Here is a 23,858-nt window from a genome sequence, read left to right as displayed (position 1 = left end):
GCAGTAAAAATTTTAAGGCTTCATTTGTCCAAGGGTATCAAAGTTTTTAATACTAAATATTTACTGAAGATTATTTATTGATCAGATATTGTGTTGCAATAATAAAAATTTTACTACTTTATACAGAGTGTCCAAAAAGTTATATGAAATAATTACTAGCTTTAAACGGCAATAACTTGTTTAATTTAAATGAAACACCCTATATATTTTACGAGAATCAGATGCACAATGTAATTGTCTATAAAATTGTATTATACCATTTTTTATCCATCTCTCCAAGTTTTCGTAGAAAATGCATTTTCTTATACTTTAGCCTTGATTTATCACTATACCCATGGAATATTGAGATTTGTACATGTACAAAATGTACAGGTAGTAAATATTGCAAGCCCACTGGCATACGAAAAAAAATCTTTGTAAAAGAGTATACCAATTAAATATACCACCATTATTTCCGACCAAAAATACCAAAATTTAGTTAATTACATGCTTTTAAATTGTTTTAATTAATAAAGTATTCTAAATAAATGTGGATTTGGCTCAGAAATCGATATAATAATAATTTATGAAAATGAACGTCTCTGTTTTTATAAATAAGCATACGTCAAAAAATGAAATAAAATTTATAAGGTGTTACTTTTTAACGCACTGTCTAATACACACACAAAATTCAGTTTTTTAGTATTTGGAGCAATTATTATTAATCAACGTAAACAGTCAATTAATGTAGTTTGAATACTGGGATCATATTAATTGGTCCTCTTTAACAAAAAAATATTTTAACAGTTTTTTTATTTTTTTTATTAAATAAACGAACTATATTGACAATATTAGTATCTGCACCTTTTGAAAATTTGTTACATCTTTAAAAATAAGCTAAAATGTCAATATTCCATGGGTATAGTGATAAATGATGTCTAAATTATAAGAAAATGCATTTTCTACGAAAACTTGAAGAGATGGGTAAAAAACGGTATAATACAATTTGATAGACAATTACATTGTGCAACTGATCCATGAAAAATATATAGGGTGTTTCATTTAAATAAACAAGTTATTGCCGTTTAAAGCTAGTAATTATTTAATATAACTTTTTGGACATTCTGTATAAGGTAGTAAAATTTTTATTATTGCATCACAATATCTGCTCAATAAATAATCTTCAGTAAATATTTAGTATTAAAAACTTTGATACCCTTGGAGAAATGTATCCTTAAAATTTTTACTGCAATTTCATAAAATTGAAAATATTTCAAAAACGGTAAGGTATAAGTGTGTGAACCTTAATCAAATTAACCTTTATTTTAATCGTAGAATCCAAAAATAGAATAATATATAGGGTGTTCCATTTAAAAAAACATAACTATAATATTTTTTACTTATTTGGGACACTCTGTATCTTGTAAAAATATTTTTAAATTGTAGCTCTAATAGTCCTTCAACGAACCCAGAACTTACGATTTGTAAAAATCTAATCGTTTAGCTACAATACTCCGTGTCGTATGTGGTGAACAACCCTGTATACTCGAGTGACAAAAAAGGGACCTATATATTCATAAGATTTTAATAATCCTTGGTAATGACAGCTTCTGACTAACTTCAATCCTATGAATTTAACTAATTCATAGGATTGAAGTTCAATTACGTTTTCGGCTATATTAATTAATTTAATGGAAAAAACTATACAGAGTGCTACAATTCGGGGAACGAACATTGGTATCTCGGTAACTGTAAGAGATACGAACATGGTTAAATTGGGGCAAGTTGCGCTTTGGGATGTTCACCAAGATGCCATCAAAAAAGGTTTAAAAATTTCAAGGATTGCTGAGTACATATCGGGGACATTACTTAACGTCATTTGTAAAAGTGGAATCAATACGTCTCAACACTTGCTATAAAGAGTACAAAATGTATTCGAAAGTATAAGAAGAAAGTTCAAAGAGCTATAAAGAAAATTTAACAAAAAATAAATTTGTGCAATAGGGAAGGTGGTATCCTTTTCGAACATGTAGATCATTAAATCTAGTTTGTAGAAGTTGGTTTATTTATAATAACTACGATTAATATTATGCATATTATTAGATCGCACACTTTTTTTACACGAGATTTTACAGGCTGTTCTATTTAAAAAAAATCATCATAATCCACTCACGCTTTTTTGAGCCACCCTGTAGAAGATAAAATATTTTCCTGAAATACATCGTAATACATACTTTAGGTTTGCACTTAAACAAAATTCTCAAGTTTTTTATTCTAGGAGCTACAGATTAGTGATGTAAAAATTCTAAGTAATCGTTACAAAGTAACAGTTACTTTACGAGGACTCGAAGTAACGCTTACTATTTGAATTTAGGACTCGTTACTCGTTACTAAGCTAATTCGTTACCTTTGCGCCGGCAGTAATCGTAATCCCTGGAAATGCACGAACCGAGGACTCGAAATTCGATACTGAAATATTCCTTACTCCGACGTAGGTCTAGTTGTTATCAATATGTTTATGTTTAAAGTGTTGACTTGACGCCGCGCCGGCCGGTGTTTTGGATGGCAAATGTGTGATATTTTTATTACAATTATTATGATTGGCTCATGCCGACCCGGAGGCGGTCTGTCCCTTTGCCGTTTGTTGGCGCTTTTTATTTATAGAATAGAATTGGTTATTTAGATTAACATGTCTTAGATATTAATTAAAAATGGATTCACGTTATATTCACAAAAAATGTTAACATCTGAAAAAGCAGAGCAAATATTTTTTTTCCTCAAAAGAGAATACATATTTCGCCACATACACTGTAAGAAAATCTACAAAATAAAAATAGTTTTTTAGTAAACACTGCTGCAATCCAAAGAACTTTTTTGAAGAGTTGAATCCGCCACAGAGGAATATACATTTTTTTAATATTTTTACATTTTAACAAAAATATATACATTTTTTTTATTTTTACTCTTTAATGTTTGCCTATTTATTAATGTAATACAAAGAGAGAGAGAGAGAGAGAGAGAGAGAGAAAATATAGAAAAATACTTTATATTTATTATACACATATTTTCTTTGTTTGATTTGGTTTCTTTTATTTTTAATTTTATTAATAGTACATAGTTTTATTTAACATATCATTATAAAAATATTATACATATTATTAAAAACATATTATTCAGTACTTGAATACCGAGTATTGAAATTATCCTATTAAGCCCTTACACTAGAAGAAAGTAGAAACCCCTTATAGGTTAAACCGAGCATGCAACGAAGATCGCCGCGCACAACAAGTAACGAAGTTCCACGTCAAGCCCAAGTCTTCCAACCTGTACACAAAACAACGATTATAAAGTAACGATACTAAGTACCAAAGTAACGAGTAACTAAAGTAACGAGCCCAAAGTAACGAGTCCTATCCTATTACCAAAAGTAACTAGTAGTTACGAGTCCATAAAAGTAACTAAAGTTTACATCACTACTACAGATGCCCGACGCACTATTACAGAACCCTATATAATAGCTTAAAAATTAAACGCTGACGTCCCTTAAGTTAGTTCCAATTAAGAACACGAAAAAAGTTTAATTCTTAACTCGAAACAAACTCCGACTAAGTAACTCCTTATATTTTCCCAGAGCGACTCCGGGTAAACGTTGAAAAGGTAATTTCCTAAATATATCGAAACTGTAAAAGACCAATTTTTAAAATAGTTTATAAGAAGGCCGGCCACTTTCTTAACTGGTCCGGCAATTAGTGCAAAACTTTTATAACTTTGCAGCTGAGAGAGGCAAACTTTCAGAACAATATCCTTATATCGCAGATGGCCGGGAAAAGTTTTTATGTTGGCTCCACGCTCTTCTTTTTTTCTCCCTTTGTCGCTTTCTTAAAAAGTTATATTAATTAATTTTAATTAAAGGAACGATTAAAGTAAACTGTTATTGACTTTAATTTAAATTTCAGCATGCAGTTGCAATTTTTTCATTATAAATTTCAATACGCAAATGTATTTATAATGATTTTTAAATGAAAGTACTTTTCTAGTTTGAAATTAGCAACGAGTTGAGATTTTTTAATTTTGAAGTGTTTAATTTGATTTTTTTTTTCATATTTTTATTCAAACACATTAAATGTTTAAGAAATCCTGGTCTGAAGCTTTTTTAACATTGGGTCACTCGGTATACCCGGTGTTGCATCGTCGCGTCGGACGGGACATAGGAAATCCCATGTAAATTTTAATGGGGTCAATTATTGACTTCCCTAATTATTTTAGAGAATAATTCTATTTAGGTTTATTCAAGAGCACTAAAACCCACATTCAAAAGAATAACTTTAGATATTTTTAATTAGCCCGTTTACAAGTTATCGCCGATTTCTTTTTAATGTGCCGGGCAGCCATCAATTTAGTACCAAACTTCCTGATTTTCTCTAGCGGCATCATGTAAAGCAGGTAAAATATGATTTTCGAGTAGTTCCAAATAATATTCTGCATTTAAATTTTGCGTAAGAAATAATGGCCCGATAATATTGTATCCGAATATCCCTGCATAAACATTTACTTTCTGTGGATATTGCGTCCTTGTTTCGACAAACCTGTGTTGGTTTTCTTTGTTCCAATATCGATAATTTTGAACTGTGGGTTCAATATTTAAGGTAAACGTGCATTCGTCAGTGAAACATATGTTTTTTAAAAATTCCCTATCCGTGTTTGCTCTTTCCATCATATCAAAACAAAACGCCTGCCGCCGTATTTCGTCCCCATCTCGTAGCTCTTGGTGCTTTTCATATTTGAAGGAATAGTATTTATGTCGTTTCAAAATTCGAAACGCTGTAGTGTGATCTATTCCTATTTCATCCTCAAGTTTCCTTGTGCTGATCTTTCCATCGTTCTCTTCCACGCACAATAAAACTTCCAAGTCCGTATGATTCCAAAAATCTTCTCTTTGTTCCTTCTCTTTGTTCCTGCCTTGCTTCACATCTGCAGTTATTTATTAGGGTACCTTTGGTCTCAAATTTCTGGATATTCCTTGCGATTCTAGATTTTCCAGGTGTCGGTCTATTTGGATACAGAGCAGCAAACATGTCCGACACCTTTTGATAACTGTTTCCTTGATAATACCATTTAATCATCAATACTTTTTCTTCGGTAGTGTAATTTATGGCTAATATTTTCGATGCAGGTATGAGTTTTTAATAATAATAATAATAAAGCACTAAATAGATAAATTATACTACTAAGTAAATACAGGGCTATAAGAAAGGAGAAATAATTAAAAAGAAATCGACGATAACTCGTAAACGGGCTAATCAAAAATATTTAAAGTTATTCTTTTGAATTTGGGTTTTAGTGCTCTTCAATAAACCTAAATAGAATTATTCTCTAAAATAATTAGGGAAGCCAATAATTGACCCCATTAAAATTTACATGGGATTTTCTATATCCCGCTCGATGATGCAACACCCGGTATGGTGTCTTCTTTTAAAACAACATGCCAATCTCAGGTAACACCACGTACCTAAATTCATATAACCTAAAATGAAAACTGACACGCAATGCATTTTCAAACTTTGACACTTTTGACAACTCTTTTCCACGCAATTTCTTTTCACGAGAATTTTTTGGTGCAATCTGAAGAGAATAATCAACTCGAAGATGCCCCGTATGATGTTAGAGACTTTGTAAATAATTTAGACCTACAAGTGTGCGTGTTTGTTGGAATTGGCCTAAAATATTTTGCCATGTTTGTTGAGCTTCAGAACGATGATATTCAAGAAACTGAACATCATTTTTTGGGAATCTGCCATACGAGTAGTTTAGAAGATTGGAAGTTATGTTCTGATGAAGTCACGAGATTTAACAAGAAGAAATGCCGGTTAAAACTTGAAAATAACAGACATTATCATAACAGAGTGCATAGAAGATTGTGTGATTTTAATATTATACGATACTATGATGACTGTCATTGTATTCCAACACTTTTTGGTGAAGATATGAAGCAAGTTGTGGGGTTTCCAACTTGTTATATACCTCCATTGCCTTATTCATTGTGTAGATACAACATTTGTGGTCTGAATGGATGTAGAGTAATAGAGAAACCTACTTTAAAAGTTCATTGTAGTTGTTTACAGCCATTTTGTGAAGGAAAGATTATATATGGTACTAATGCCATTCCAAATATCCCTTATAATCCTAAGAATAAACAATAAATCTTTTGTGAAAACTTAAATTGGTATTTTTAATTGGTATTTTATGTTTATTATAGGCTATGCTCTATTTTAGAGATAGATTATTAAAAAATATAATTATTGAATAATTTGATATAAGTGAAGCAAAAAAAGGGTTTTGTAATTTTAGATAAAAAAAGAGACCCTTATAATTAAATATAACTTCAATTCAGAGATCACTTATAATTAAATATAACCAAAAAATTCTGAGTGGCTCAGTATACTAAATATTACAATAAAAAATATCATAAATAAAAGTCATGAAAAATGACAATATGAAAAAAGAAAATGCACAAACATTTTCAATTGTATTTTATATTTGAGAATACTGAAATTCTACATTTTTTTTCTGTTTGCAGGTTTGGCTAGTGCAACTTCAAACAACTACTGGTTAACAATATCCATGTCACTAGTCAGTTGTATTATGGGCCTACATTATCTCGGTAAGTTAAAGTTAATAATATACTTTAAAATATTTTTTCTATATTATAACAAAGTGGGTTTCATATATTATAATGTTATGAACGTTCAGACGTAAAATAAAATAAAAAATAATTTAGAATAAGTTAGAAAAAAAATGATATTTTTGATTTTATTTGTGTTCGTATTTTATCTTATTATTATAATGTCACCTACTAATTTTGAAGGATTTTCAGACATAATGGGCTGATTATCTTTGTTTACATTACGAAAATTAATTGCTATTCGGGCGTTTAAAGACTTTGATAGCTATACCAACACAATTTCATCTCAATTTAGTAAATACACCGAATGATGAATTGAATTTAATTATATTATATCTCTTTAGAATGTTTGCATGCTCTAACGTGTTCCAATAGACGCGACTGGCATAAAAGCAGTATTAATTGGGTATTCAAACCTAATATACTCGTATAGATTAATAATTATATGGATTATAGTATAGGTAAATATATGATCAAATGAATTAATGGTAATAATGTATCAATTTAAGCTATTTTATCTGATCGCTACAGCGCAGCAGCTGAATAAAAATTTGACATAAAACATCAAAACTAAAAAAACAGTGAACCATTAAAGACAGTTAAAAACAAATAAATCAAAACTTACCTCGACATCATTACCTCGGTAGTTTGATTTCGGAAAAGGCCGATATCGACTCTAAAATTCAGCACAGAATTAGCAGCGCCTCAAGAGCATTCTGGAAATTGATAGACAGGGCTTTCTTCAATCATGACTTGAGCACAAAAACGAAACTTGCAGCGTACCGAGCAGAACTCATTGCCAGGACTTTTTTAAAAAATTAAAAATATTAACTCTTCCTGCCTTATTTATATTTGAATCCGTTTGCCTAATACGTAAGCATGTATCAGCTTCTCAAGAGAAAGGCCATCTCACACTTATCCACTCAGGTACGCAGGGCAAGATCTTTATCTACCTCCCCCACGCTCAGAGTTAGTTAAAAGTTCAATATTATACAACTCGAAAAAAATGCACAATCACCTGCCATTTGAAAACAAATCCATAACATAATTTTCTTCATTTCGCAAAGCATTGAACTTATTATAATTATTTACTAGACAAGGCTTTCTACGCCGTAAATGAATTATATTTTGATAATCGAATTTGATCTTGTAAACACTGGTCTAATATTTGCTATTTCTATATATTCCAATAACACCGAAATAAATTTATTTAGAGGTCATTGATATTTACTATAAACTAAGTAAATATTTTTGAATATTATTTTAATTTTTTTTTATTCTTTGACATTGTAAATGTCATTTGTGTTAATGTGTCAATGTAAAACATTTATAAATGTTTATTTTAAATAATAAGACTGACAATATTATTTGTATAATGTTTTGTATTATCTTTTGTTTGTTTGTTTGTGTACCTTGTTTGTTTACTTTGTTTGTTTACTTTACCTTTGTCTACAAATTGTAAATTTTTTTGACAAAAAAGGCATTTATTTATAAGAATAATTGTAAACTCAGACAACGACAACCAAAAAGTAAAGAGGCAACAAAGTAATGAGATTTTTGAATGTCCGGAGTGCGGAAGAGAGATAACATCACGTATCGGGCTTTTCAGTCACAGAAAAGCTCATGAAAGAAAACGCCTTGCATAACCATCTTCTGATGCATGTCAAATACTCGTCAGAGAGTAATGGCAGTAGTAGTAGTGTCGGTAGCAGCTCGATACTTGACTTTTAATAAGGGTTATTTTTTACTTAATTAATAATAAAATTTCGGGATTTTTTATTTTATTTTTTATAGGATAAACGCCAAATAAAATTCCAAATTTAAAGTTTATGAGACCCCTAGAAGTATCGGTGAGTGTGTCACTGTCACAATTAAAGAACTTTAATGAGCAATAACGATCTTTGTTAATAAACTTTTTAAGTAACATTTAAAGACAACCTAGGATTTCTGTTTACAGCGCTGAGATATAACTGAGATATATCCCAAAGACAAGAATTTTCGACAAGCTAAGCACTTTCTAGTAAATAAATTTAGTTAAACAATCAATATTTTAACAGCAAGATACCAATTCGCTTCGCGTCACATAAAGTTTCTTTCATTTTTTTATTTTCGACTTATTATTATTCCAAAGCATCGATCGATCCGAAATATATATTCAGCCAACACAGATCCGTATCCATAAACTTGAGCGAAGACGTTAAATTTTTAATCAAGGCCTTAATAAACATGAGCCTAAAAATGTTTGGGGCTGCGACTCACGTACGAAGACGCTGCCAATTTCGCTATCGGGCATAATATTATCAATATTCAGACGGAAACTACACCAGCTCCGGAGGTATAATTTAATTTAGTCTAATACCTTGCCAGTTTCAGTTAAATCTGCATGAGTGATTTAGTATGGTTAGGGGGCCTTAAGCGAAGTTCATCTCTCACAAATTTGCGATTTTTTGTTAGTGAGGTTTCTTAAATATTGATCATTTTATGCCACACAGTTTCTATGACATTGAGGTCCGGACTACTTGCAGGATGGGATAGAACTTTTATATTATTATTACCGAACCAATTTTTAGTTGATTTTGCTGAATGGCACGATGCTCCATCTTGTTGGAAAATATAGTCTTCGTTTGGAAACAATTCTTGAACACTAGGCAAAAGTGAGGTCTCAAGTATTTGTTGATATTTTTGCGCGTTAACAGTGCCATCTCAAAATTTAATTTGCCCAAACCTCTTGCTGACATGCAATCCCAAACCATAATCCCCTTAGGAAATTTAACAACCCTCTGTAAGCAATCTTTATGAAAGGCTGCTGCTTTATTTCGTATTATTCGTTTTCGATGATTTCCAACGCAAACATCAAATTTAGATTCATCGCTAAATATGACCTTATTCCAATCATTTTGTGTCCACGATAATTTAGATTTTGCCCAATTGTACCGATTTTTCTTTTGAATTTCTGGTTTTTTTTCGGTTTGTTGTTTTCTGTCGGTTTTTCTTTGGCCTAAATAAGAATTTGTATCAATAATCTTCAGATAATTGATTATCCACACAAAATAAAGTTTACCTTGTAAAACCCCAGACCGTATTTACGGATATATTTTCGGCAACATTCTCTTGATATATTTAAACCAGTTACAGTATTCCATTTAACTGTTACTTCGCGAAGAGTACTTCTTCTCACAGACTTGCAAATTTTAACTAAATTTCGTAAATCTCTCTGAGATACAACTTTTGGCCTTCCCGAACTTTTACTTCTAACGTCTATATTGGCAGATTCGCCATATTTTTTTATTATATTAAAAACCGTGGTTTTTGGATTACTTAAATCATCAGAAATTTTTCGAATTGTTTTTCCCGTACTGTATTGACGAATGATAATTTCGGGTAGTTTTTGATTTGTAGCTTTTCTACGGATCATTGCTTTGAATTAAATTAACAAAATTGAAAATTAAACAAATTAAAATTACTTACAGTAAATCTCACTACTCAAAGTATCGAGTAACTTACAAGCTGTCAATGCTGAAGTAAACAGTTTGCGACATTTGTGACGTTTATAGCAAAGCCGCCTATGATGATATTAATTATTTAAAAATACTTGTCCCAACGTTTAGTTGTCAGCAAATGTGTCCCTTTTATGAACAAAATCCGCTACAATAAATATGGATTGATTTACAAATTCATAAAAATATTGTCAAGTTGTTTAGGATATATGGCTATGTTTATATTTAAAAAATTAAACATATATTTTTCAGTCATTTTGAAAAACCAGGGCAATAATTCCAAAATATGACCTTGTCCCAACATATAGTTGTTAGGGCTCGTAGAAGCCTTAACGAAGCCTAACGAAAAAAGTAATAGACAGGCCTTATACAGGGTGAGTTTCCTATGATGTTCTCTATGAGTATCTCGGAAACTACCGGAGATAGAGAGTCTGTTAAATGGGGAAAGAATTGCAGTTTTGTAGGGTCATAAATATGCGCCTTTCAGATTTTTGAAAAAGTTCATGGCTTACTAGATATTTCCAAATAAAACAAATTTTGGCTATTTTAAAAATTGTCCCTAATTCCATTATAATCTATTTTAGACAAAAAGTTTTCAGATAAAAGTTGTAGATAATCGCATCCTCAATGAGTTTGTATTCTCCGACTTTGCCTGTAATTTTTTACATATGACACAAACATATGTTTTTTAAATGGAAACCATAGTTGGCCATGACTTCATAAAAAGCGTCAATTTTTAAGCTTTTCAGCGATATATGCTATAATATGTTAGAGAGTTATCTGATAGTAAATTACTGAGCCAAATCTTATCTTTCTTGACTTCTACTTTTCTTGGCTATACAGTTTCGAGGATACGTGGACCGGTGAACGTTACTTACGTTTTTTAGAGAACGGTTTTCAAGACATGTTAGAAAAGTTAAATTTAGATACTCGCGCATTAATAGAGTGGTTCCAACATGACTTTCATTATGACACAAGAAATGCTAAAAATTATTTATATCATAAAATTATGTAGACTCAGGGATAAGAAAGAGATGGACCAATTACCAATTGCATGGACCTCCTCGATCACCTGACCTATCCATTTTAGATTTTTTTGCGGTACAGTTAACATCAAGATTTACAAAAGAACTTATGAATTAAAAGAGTCACTCGAAGAGGCGGTTCAAGAGAAGTTTTGAACGTTTTCTAAAATAATTTAGAGTATATGTGGTGATTTTAAGTTTTAGTTTGTGTAATGTAAATTGTAAGGAGTAAAGTATAAGTTATAAATCATAATAAAACAAGAACACCGTGCCAACTAAGTGAAATTAGTCAAGAAAGATAAGAATTGGCTATAATAACTCAGTAATTTTTTGAAAAAAAAAACTATTATAGCTTATATCACTGAAAAGCTTAAAAAATGCCACTTTTTGTGAAGTCATGGCCAACTATGGTTTCCATTTAAAAAACATATGTTTATGTCATATGTCAAAAATGACAGGCTTTAGAAAAAAACACAAACTTACAAGGGATGTGATTATCTACAACTTTTATCTGAAAACTTTTTGTCTAAAATAGATTATAATGGAATTAGGGACAATTTTTAAAATAGCCAAAATTTGTTTTTTTTCGAAATATCTAGTAAGCCATACACTTTTTCAAAAATCTGAAAGGCGCATATTTATGACCCCACTAAACTGCAATTCTTTCTGCATTTAACCGACTATCCATCTCCAGTAGTTTCCGAGATACCCATAGAGAACATCGTAGAAAACTCACCCTGTATAGAAACGCTTCACAATATACAGGGTAGTCGGAACTGTATTCCGGAAACTTCGGCAGCATATTCTGAATTTAAAAATAAATAAAAATGTTCGTATAAATGTATATCCTTAAATGCTTAGTTTGGGAGATACAGGGTGTAGAAATTTCATTTTTATTTTGATTTTTTCCGAATATTTTCTGAAGTAGCATCAATAATTGGATGAAAATTGGTATCCGGGACTTTTTTGACATGAGAAATTTGATTTTGAGGTCAGTGATAACTTAGATACCCATAGCGAACAATAGACAGCAATGGACCCAACTACAAAGAGAGTATCTAAATATCAATAACTGCTTTAATAATTATAACTTTTTAATTTGCTGCCTTGTTGCTTTTATTTGCTATATGTTTATTAGACAACTGATTAAATTACAATGTCTATTGTTCCGAAATTCTAAAAACAAATTTGTTTCAACTAAGCGCTAAATTATACAATCTTTTCGTAATTATTTTACGCACAACCTGGCAAGAAATATTAATTAACCCGCAAGGAAACACAACGAACTGAATACGATTAAAAAGCCTTATACGGCAACTTTCTTAACTTACCTACCCGCCGAAGAACCAAACTCCCCGCCCATTGTTTATGAAGTTACGTAATTAGTAAATAAGTTAATACCGAACACAATAATAACGCCTGACAATAGAGAGCAAGCTGTGTACCGGGCCTTAACATTCGACGACGCGGCGTTAAAAGGCATCTCCAGTGCCGTCTCGTGAGGCTGGGTTATAGGGTCTGAGAAATAATTAAAGGTAATTATTGGGAAAACTGGAAATCGTCTGATTTTCACCAAAATTGGTATACACCCTATTTTGAGGTCGTAGATTACGAATCTGAACTTTTTTCCTGGCGGTCTCTTGCCGTTTTTCAGAAAAACGGAAAATAATTTCAACATCGAATTTTCCTTTATCTCAGCCCTATAAAGTAATAATTTCATTATATTTTCATTATATTATAGTTTATCTAAAAGCCACACTTGATTGAGGATCGAAAAATATCCAAAATTTCACTGAAAAGCACTTTTCTTGACAAAATAACAAAGAAAATTAAGACCAGATGGAAGTTTGACATTTCATATATCTTTCTTTCTCTCTCCTATGTAATGAGAGAGACAAATATATTCTAGAACTAATCTTAAAATTTGAAAATTTGCAACGTTGCCATATCTTGTATTTTTTGAGTGATTTTTAATAAATTATATACCCTGACAATAGTTAAACATTAAATATACCTATATCTTGCCTATATCCACAAAGTTGCGCGAAAGAGTTTTGATTGCATTAGTTTCAACTATGCGGAGGAGGTTAATTTTTTTTTGTTATATTACATTAAAAAAGATTAACCCCCTCCGCAAAGAAGTTACATAAAAACTATTTATAACCACGAAGTTGCACGAAAGAGTTTTGATTGCATTGGTTTCAACTTCTTTGCGGAGGGGTTTAATCTTTTTTTGATATAATATAACAAAAAAAAAGACTAACCCCCTCCGCTTAGAAGTTGTAACCAATGCAATCAAAACTCTTTCGGGCAACTTCGTGGTTATAAATAGTTAGATCTCGTTGGTAAAATAGCAGTTATGGGAAGGAGCCGTTCCTCTGGCGACCGCCTTTTGTAATCCCAGAATGAGCAAAAAAACGCGCTAAATTTAGGTTTAGCATTGACAACGTTGCTTTAAATGCCAGAAACACATAACCCAACATTTTCAGATTGTTTACAAATTTATTTTAGCAAATTTTCTTCTATTATGCATAGAATTGGTTAAAAAACTAACAGGGAATAACAAAAACCTCATTGTTTATTGAATACCTCACAAAATATGTCCTAGAAAACCTGAAAAATATGAGAAATTAAGAAAAATTCGATGTTGAAATAATTTTCCGTTTTTCTGAAAAACGTCTGTTACTCGATACTTTGAGTAGTGAGATTTATTGTAAGTAATTTTAATTTGTTTAATTTTCAATTTTGTTAATTTAATTCAAAGCAATGATCCGTAGAAAAGCTACAAATCAAAAACTACCCGAAATTATCATTCGTCAATACAGTACGGGAAAAACAATTCGAAAAATTTCTGATGATTTAAGTATTCCAAAAACCACGGTTTTTAATATAATAAAAAAATATGGCGAATCTGCCAATATAGACGTTAGAAGTAAAAGTTCGGGAAGGCCAAAAGTTGTATCTCAGAGAGATTTACGAAATTTAGTTAAAATTTGCAAGTCTGTGAGAAGAAGTACTCTTCGCGAAGTAACAGTTAAATGGAATACTGTAACTGGTTTAAATATATCAAGAGAATGTTGCCGAAAATATATCCGTAAATACGGTCTGGGGTTTTACAAGGTAAACTTTATTTTGTGTGGATAATCAATTATCTGAAGATTATTGATACAAATTCTTATTTAGGCCAAAGAAAAACCGACAGAAAACAACAAACCGAAAAAAAACCAGAAATTCAAAAGAAAAATCGGTACAATTGGGCAAAATCTAAATTATCGTGGACACAAAATGATTGGAATAAGGTCATATTTAGCGATGAATCTAAATTTGATGTTTGCGTTGGAAATCATCGAAAACGAATAATACGAAATAAAGCAGCAGCCTTTCATAAAGATTGCTTAAAGATGGTTGTTAAATTTCCTAAGGGGATTATGGTTTGGGATTGCATGTCAGCAAGAGGTTTGGGCAAATTAAATTTTATAGATGGCACTGTTAACGCCCAAAAATATCAACATATACTTGAGACCTCACTTTTGCCTAGTGTTCAAGAATTGTTTCCAAACGAAGACTATATTTTCCAACAAGATGGAGCATCGTGCCATTCAGCAAAATCAACTAAAAATTGGTTCGGTAATAATAATATAAAAGTTCTATCCCATCCTGCAAGTAGTCCGGACCTCAATGTTATAGAAACTGTGTTATAGAAACAATTATTTTAGCAAATTTTCTTCTATTATGCATAGAATTGGTTAAAAAACTAACAGGAAATAACAAAAACCTCATTTTTTATTGAATACCTAACAAAATATGTCCTAGAAAACCTGAAAAATATGAGAAATTAAGAAAAAATCGATGTTGAAATAATTTTCCGTTTTTCTAAAAAACGGTAAGAGACCGCCAAAAAAAGTTCAGATTCGTAATCTACGACCTCAAAATAGGGTTTATACCAATTTTGGTGAAAATCAGACGATTTCCAATTTTCCCAATAATTAAACAAATACCATATCGGCAAGAGAAGTTTTAGGTCCATATTATCATGTCTAGGAGTGAGAATATCTAAGGCGATATAAGATCATTAATTATTAACTATCTCTAAGCTTTTCTAAGCTATTATTAATTATGCGAAGCTATTCAAAAATCTCATTACTTTTTTGCCTCTTTACATTTTGGTTGTCGTTGTTAACTGAGTTTACAATTCTTCTCCATTGCATTCTATTGTGCCCTGCTTCTTTCCACTGATTCTGCATGTTTCTCATTTTTTTTGTACCTTTTGAGTTATCCACCCGGTTTCCTCTTACCCTACAAGCTCGCCGTAAAGAAGAGATTTTGGTAGGCGGTTGGAGCGTCTTTTTCAATGATGTTTACTTTTTATATACGGCTACAGACAATAAATCGCGTGTCTTTGTCAATATGGTCTTTATTTCTAATTTACTGAATAACACGACAATAGAAAAATGGTAGTGCGATGCACTCCCCCTTAAACACCAGGCAATACTAAGTTTTTGTAAGCTTTTCGGCTGCGCTGTGGGCCTACGTGACTTCTGCCTTCTGCCAGCGACGCGCTCCCCGCCGGCGGCGATCAAGGTCCTGCGCTAAGGCCTTGTACGCATCGTACGTCGTACGGCTTTCAAAAACCCTACAGCGGTTTTCTTGTATCCTGTATACGTGACCAACCCATCTTAAGCAGGATTTAGTAATCATAACTTCAGCGCTCATACGTTTCAGATATGGTGAAACCATTTGATATATACTGTTACAGCTTGTTTAATATGTTCATGTGCCGGCACGGCGATACGGCACCCAAGTTTCGCTTGCATCTAACATGGTGGGGATTATTATTGCTCGGTACCCTGCAAGTTTCTATTTCAAGTCATGATTGTAGCAAACCCTGTCTTTTAACTTCCGGAATGCTCTTGAAGCGCTGCTAATCCTGTGCTGAATTTCAGAGTCGATATTGGCCTTTTCCGAAAATCAGACTGCCAAGGTAATTAAATTCCGCTACATATTCCAATAGTTCCCCTCCGATTTTTAATTGTTGTGATTTTCCGGGAGAGTGCATATGATTTTAGTTTTATCGATGTCCAACTTAAGGCAGGCCCAAAGCCTCGTATCTCAGGTATATTATGTGTTCAGCATTTCTTGTAATTGGTGTAACGTTTTTGCAACTAGATCGCAGTCATCAGCATATTGAAGTTCTGTGATGAATTTTAAGAAGACTGTAGTGACTACAGACTGATAAGTCTAATGAGCCATGCCCTGAAACCTTTTTTTCGAGTCATACATGCTCGTATATACTCGAACTGTGAAGAAAAGAGCGGAGAGACACAGTTCGGCTTCATCAAGGGGCTGGGTACGAGAGAGGCTTTGTTTTCGGTCAAGCTACTGATCCAGAAGTTGTTATAATCAACGCCAAGATGTCTCTGTGTGCTTCATAGATTATCAGAAGGTTTTCGACAACGTTAAACACGATATTCTCCTAAATAGACTACTCGAGATAGGAATAGACGCCAAAGACATTAGAATTATACAGAAACTATATTGGAACCAAACAGCGGAGATAGGAATTAACAAAAACTTATCCACAGACACCTTCAATGTGTGTAAAGAAAGTAAAGTCCGCCAGGGCTGTATACTGTCACCAATACTTTTTAATACATACGTCGAAAAGATATTTCAAATGGCCCTGGAAGGAGAAAGTGTAGGAATTAAGATTAACGGAGTACCAATTAACAATATAAGATATGAAGATGATACGGCAATCCTACTTTAGAGGATCTCCAGGAAATAATAAATAAGATAGAGGACATGGGAAATCGTTTCGGTCTTAAAATCAACCCTACCAAGACCAAACTTATGGTAATAGGACGCCAGCCTATAATCAACACCGCATTGACGGTGGATGGAAATATTATAAAGCGAGTACCACGAATTAAATATCTAGTTGCCATGATCAATGATCGATGGGACTGCGATGAAGAAGTTAAACTTAGAACGAATTATGCAAAAACTACATTTTTCAAACTTAAAAACTTCCTATTAGCACGCAGTCTCCCGCTAGCACTTAGACTACGGGTAGTAAAATGCTACATATGGCCCATCTTACTATACGACGCAGAAACGTGGTCTCTAAAGGCTAGAACCCTGAACCGCAGCGAGGCTTTCGAAATGTGGACTCTCCGAAGACTCTTACGTGTCATGGACCGCACATGCCACCAACAAAGAATTTTTATGAACTGCAGGCAATGAACGAGAAATACTTAATATAGTTAAAGAAAGAAAAGTTTCCTACCTCGGCCACATCCTTAGAGGAGACAAATATTACATTCCTAAACTAATTCTTATTAGATATTTCAAATGGCCCTGGAAGGAGAAAGTGAAGGAATTAAGATTAACGGAGTACCAATTAACAATATAAGATATGAAGATGATACGGCAATCCTAGAACCAACTTTAGAGGATCTCCAGGAAATAATAAATAAGATAGAGGACATGGGAAATCGTTTCGGTCTTAAAATCAACATCGATAAGACGAAGACTATGATGGTTGGCAGAACCCCGATCGACCGTCTAAACATCTCGGTAAACGGCCAACAGATTCAACAGGTCCCGAAGTTTAAGTACCTCGGCAGCTGGATTACCGAAGACCTAGATCCAGACACGGAGATTCGAAGCAGGATCGAACAAGCCCGAGCAATATTCACGAACATGAGAACTCTGTTGAGTAACCAAAGCCTGAGTCTACGCCTACGTTACCGTTTTGTAAAAGGCTACGTATACTCAGTACTACTATATGGCGTGGAGACCTGGACCCTCAAGGCAAAAACTATGAACCGACTAGAGGCCTTTGAGATGTGGATATTTCGAAGATTGCTCAGGATTCCTTGGACTGATCGCGTGAGAAATGACGAAGTTCTGCGACGTATGGGAACGGAAAGAATGTTGCTTCAAATAGTTAAAAACGGAAAACAGCTTACTTGGGCCACATATTTAGAAACACCAAATATCAATTCCTGAAACTGATTATGGAGGGGAAGATTGAAGGAAAACGTGGCATCGGAAGAAAGAAGTATTCTTGGCTTAAGAACATCAGAGACTGGACTGGTCTCGATGCCCATTCACTCTTTAGAGTCGCCCAAGATCGAGACGAATTTGCCAGAATTGTCGCCAACATTCATTAAATGAATACGGCACACTAAGAAGAAGAAACTAATTCTACAAGGAAAAATTGAGGGAGGGCGAAGCCCAGGAAGAAAACAACATTCCTGGCTAAGAAACGTACGGGATTGGTGTAACATCAACGACGTAGCCACCATATTTCAAAGACCCGAAAACGGCACTCTACATATTGTATGAAGAGTACAGACAATCGCCAACGTGGGGTTAAATACAAGGCACAGGAAGAAGAAGAAGATTAATTTTATACGTGTCTTTTTATGTCGAACAGACTTCTTATGTTATTAAATTAACGTCTAAAATATAAACTTCAATCAACAATTTAACTCTCTACGCCACTGCTCTCCGAGCGCTCTCTATTGGCCCGAGCCCGAACAAACAAGGCGTATTATTAGGTATCTAATTAACCGACGCTGTCATCGTTACCGCTTAGTAAGCAAACTTCCCGCTGGTGGCGCTTTTGTTCGTTCCCTCATCGCTTGCCTCCTTTACCTCCTAGGAGTCTCTATCCTCTATCAAAAGACGTGCATAGGTAGGTGGAACGATAAAATAAGCAAAATACACGCAGGAACACGCTAATTTATGTCATAAGTAGGTTGTTTTAAGGTCGCGGAGCTAATTTGAATTCGGTAATGACTTGCAGGCGCTTATTTTATGAAAGGAGAGGAAATTTTGAGGGAATTAGTTTGAGTTAATTAATAATTTTATTTGTCTAGCGTAGTTAAAAGTAGTTTTGTCTATTATAATTGGTATGCGGTATGCCCCCGGATGATCTTTATAAGGGAAAAACTATTAATATCTATCATTTTGAGAAAAATGCATTCTTTATAAAAATTTGCTTGTTCTAAAATGGTTAATCCGGTTTTTACATTTTCAAATTTCCATACCGTTTTAGTTTGAGCAAAATAAAAAAAATTAAAATACCATTGAAAGTCTTAAAAATCAAAACGCGTTTCTATGGTAAAATCATTTCGTTTTCCGGGGATATATCGTAGAGTAAAAACCTCGTTTTTTTAGTTATAGTATTGTTTATCTGTATTTTATTAAAATATTTGTTTTTTTTTACGTTTTATTACTGTAATTATTAATTAACTTTAAAAAATGTCTATACATCTGTGGCGGATTTATCTCTCCAACAAAGGCCTATGGGTATTTCGCCACTGTAAGAATATTTACAAAATAAAATAGTTATTTTTTGTAAACACTGCTGGCCTTAATCCAACGGAGACTAATTGTCAGCAGTCACTTACTAATAAACAAATTTGCCTAACGAACAAAAAAATTCTTAACGTTCCAAAAATATATCTCTTTCCGTCGTCGGAAGCGAAAAAAAATACAAAGAACAAAGAAAAAACTATTTAAAATATCTAAATGCAACTATTTGAGAACACTTTTTTAAAACAGGAACGTCTACAAAAACAGTTGATGTTCTGTTAAAATGACATTATATCAAGTTAAACTTCAAAATTAACAATTACTACCTGATAACAATACTTAATAAGGTAAAAACCAAAAATCTTCAAATTATTTTTTTAGATTATATTAAAAAACTTTCTTTTATTTTTCTTTTAGAGGCTAGCGCTTCTTTCATTATAATTTTGGTATTGTTAAAATCTATTCTGTGCCCTGTGTCCCATAAATGCTAACAGATCTTAGATTTGTGAAAGCCGCCTTTTCTTTCGTCGTTCTTAATCTTTAAGTTCTTTAATTCGAACATTTAAACATCTGGGCAAAAAAAGGATATATATAATTGATCACATTCACATGGTATCTTGTATATTACTATTGTATTTTTTTGTTTGTTGCCCAGTGTTCAATGGTTTAGTGTGTGTTAAAATGGATCTAAGAACCTATATTTTGTGTTTTGAAAGATGTTCGTATGTTATATTGTTTTCCTATTCTTATTTTTTCCAAAACGCCTCGTATGTATGGAATTGTATGATTATGTTTATGATTTGGGGTTTGTATTTCGTTTAATGATTTTTTGGTATTAACGCAACAGTATTTACAATAAAGAACTATTACATTTTGTAGATTTTCTTACTGTGGTGCAAGTACCTATTTTTTGGAGAGATTAATTAACTTAATTTTTACACTGTGACATAATTTTTGTATGTATGATGCGCATGTCATATATGTCATAATACGCAGCTATACATATATATGTAAATTCTAAAACTAAACGTTCTCTAATTATAATATTAATTATAACTAATATTTGTCCACTTACCCGCCTTCAGAGGTTTTACTTTAATAATATGTAAATTCGTTTTCCGTAATTTCGGAATAATCAAAACAAAATAAACAATTGAATTAATGTATTAAAAAATATACTTATGTTAGGTTCATTTTATTTTGATCTTTGCTCCTACGTGAAGCATAGGGTTTCAATAAATGCTCCAGCGAGTTCGGTTGTTTGCAATTGATTTGACATCTCGCCATGATCGGTTTATTACTTCGATCTCCTTTTTAATTGTCTTTTGCCATGTGTGTCTTGGGCGACTAGTTCTTCTATTGCCTTGTGGACTCCACTCAGTAGCCCTACCTCCATTTCCTCAGTTTGATCTCATTTCAGTTTTTTTTACGTGTTAATACTATACTAATAAAAAAAAAGCAAAAAAGATCGACAATGAATTGACATAATTTAAGAAAATGTTTCAACCAATAATTTGTTATAGCATCACTCTATCTTACTATATTTATCTCTATCTATATTCTACTTTGTTTATAATATTCTGAAACTAAGATTATACTTATTAATATATTTTTCTTTTTGATAATAACTCCAAGGGTCATGTGGGTTAAGGTGAAACCCCCAATTCCTAGAAGACGCTGTAAATTATTAATAGCGTTATCGAATCCAGGGTAACGATTTAGAAACCATAAACCTTTCCAGGATCCGCTCTTTAAATATTAAACACTTTCCATAATTCAGGACTAGTTTAGTGGAAATAATTTAGGTCCCATCCATGTGGGCCTCCACATGCCAAAACTAAAATTGGCTAGGAAAAAATAAATTTATTAAAAACCATACCAGAGAGAACAACAAAACTCAAAAATATACAGTTCGTACCAAATAAACTTTTAGTCACGTGATTTAAGCTTGTGCGGCACAGCGTTGCCCACTTTTACATATTTTCTTTTAATCAAAATATTTTAGAAAGCAAAAATAAGTTAATTATAAATATATAAACAGCAATTAAAGAACATAAAGGGCCATTACTACCGCTTTCCTGTTCAAAATATTGTAATAAAAGTGCGGTGATTTTTTTACGGCTATTAAGCTATCTTGTACACCTAAAAAAGTTCTAAAAAGAACAATGTTCGACTGCAAGGTCTGCTAGTAAACATTTTCAAGCTTAAAGTAGCAGAACACTATTTATTTAAACCAAAAACTCAAGTAATACAAAACCGAAGCGTCAAAGCGAATGACAATGTCAGAAAATAAATAAATAAATGCGGCAACTTGACATTTTTTACAGCAGAGCTGCCACGTGAATCCCCAGCGCAAAATTTAAATTCCAGTTAGTCAGCCCGGCGCCGAATATATCCATGGTTGGCAACAATGATTTTAAAAATTGTGCCCTCGATTGCGTAACTAAAAGTTTAATTGATATGAAATATACAGGGCGTTTCAAAACAAATGCGAAAAACTTCAGGGGGTGATTCCGTGTTCAAAATAAAGGGTAGTTTGCTTTATAAACGTTGGGTCAAAAATCAACCATTAGGGAGATATCGCGGTACAAAAATGGCGGAAAAATAATGTTTTTATTTTTTATCTTGAAAACGAAAAACGATAGACTAATGAAATTTTATGGAAGCATTACTGTTATGAAAACATACTTTCTGGTAATTTTCTCACTTTTTTAAAATGAGTGGAAGGGGTTGAAATAAACTACCCTTATAATTCTTGTTAACGAAATTTAAAAAAATTCTTATCAAACACATGCAAAAAATTAATTTAGATAGCTTGGTTTATTTAGAAACTTTTTTATCTCTTGTGTTTCTTTGATAAAACTCGCCAATTTGAAATTAAAAAATAAAATGTAAAGCATTACATGTCAGGATAAAAAACATTTTTAGATAAAGAATCTAGCGATAATAGCGATAATAATAAGAATCTAGATAATAATGTATTGCAGTAGAATAATGTCAATAAAATAATATTAGAAACATCCTAAAAAGTGACAGCGGCGGACTAGATATTTTCCTAAAAAAATTAGAGCAGCCCACTAGATTCTTTATCCAAAAATGTCTTTTGTCCTGACATGTAATGCTTTACATTTTATTTTTTAATTTCAAATCGGTGAGTTTTATCAAAAAAACACGAGAGATAAAAAAGTTTCTAAACAAACCAAGCTATCCAAATTAATTTTTTTGCATGTGTTTGATAAGATTTTTCTTTAAATTTCGTTAACAAGAATCATAGGGGTAGTTTATTTCAACCCCTTCCACTCATTTTAAAAAAGTGAAAAATTTACTGGAAAGTGTGTTTTCATAACAGAAATGCTCCCATAAAATTCGATTAGTGTATCTCTTTTCGTTTTCAAGATAAAAAATAAAAACATTATTTTTCCGCCATCTTTGTACCGCGATATCTCCCTAATGGCTACCCTTTATTTTGAACAAGAAATCGCCTGCTGAAGTTTTTCGCATTTGTTTTGAAACACCCTGTATATGGTTTACTCTGTGACAATTCCTCCAGTTTTTTTTGAGATATCATTTTTATATCATCTTTCCATTGATCACATGCAATATTTTGGTATGGTTTCATAAAACTAATATTTTTTTCTTTTTTTTCCAGGTGTACATTAATTTTAGAAAAAATGAAGAGAAATAAATGAAGAAGATTACCCCAGAAGATCGGCCGGCAATCTTCCACATTTCTTAGGGTAGATTTATCTAAAAAAATTAAAAAAAACTATAAATAAATTATCCAAATCCATTAAATGTTTTACCGTCATAAAAATAATCCGTGTTTAATGTAATATTGTTACTGGTAAATGACGACGTGCAGAGGTTTAAATATGGGTCCATTTGTTTCAATGTTTGTTCTTTATATTTTATTTATCAATGAAGTTAGAAGAAAAAATACGTGTTTCTACAGTGTCACACAGTCATATAAATCCGCATATATGTTTTATTTTGTTAATTGATTTCGGCAATAGATATTGCTCTCGGGTATCTATCAAATTTGACATTTAAAGTAATAAATAGCAAAAAAATTAGTTTCATATACATATTTAACATGCATGAACCCTAATTTTCACCTACTTAAATAAAAAAAAATAATAATTTTTAACTAATAACAGCCGATTAATGTGATACACTCACAGGCTCGGAAAACGAACACCTTAAAATTTTTATGTATTTTACATTTTAATATATTGTGTTCTAGTGTACCGATTTTGATGATTTTTTAAGCAATTTGTAGCTAAATTATTTGACTGTTTAGTACTTTATTCTAAATTGAAAATGAAAGTTACCATCTGTCAATTATACGAG

At 32.2% G+C, this 23,858-nt stretch overlaps 1 protein-coding gene across 1 annotated transcript in view; it reads left to right on the top strand.

The window, feature by feature from the left end:
* Nucleotides 1–23,478, top strand: part of LOC115880997 — a 673,808-nt gene extending 650,330 nt beyond the window's left edge. The window contains exons 6-7 of the mRNA XM_030898346.1: nucleotides 6,557–6,640; nucleotides 23,158–23,478. Of these exons, the coding sequence (XP_030754206.1) occupies nucleotides 6,557–6,640; nucleotides 23,158–23,168 (95 nt within the window). The 3' untranslated portion in view covers nucleotides 23,169–23,478. The remainder of the gene's footprint in view (nucleotides 1–6,556; nucleotides 6,641–23,157) is intronic.
* Nucleotides 23,479–23,858: the final 380 nt, after the last annotated feature.

Source organism: Sitophilus oryzae, unplaced genomic scaffold, assembly GCF_002938485.1.
Source record: "Sitophilus oryzae breed Bouriz unplaced genomic scaffold, Soryzae_2.0 scaffold_1693_pilon_pilon, whole genome shotgun sequence".
NCBI classification, from domain to species: domain Eukaryota; kingdom Metazoa; phylum Arthropoda; class Insecta; order Coleoptera; family Curculionidae; genus Sitophilus; species Sitophilus oryzae.
The sequence above is the reverse complement of the archived record's forward strand: the minus strand, read 5'-3'. Positions and strand labels throughout refer to the sequence as shown.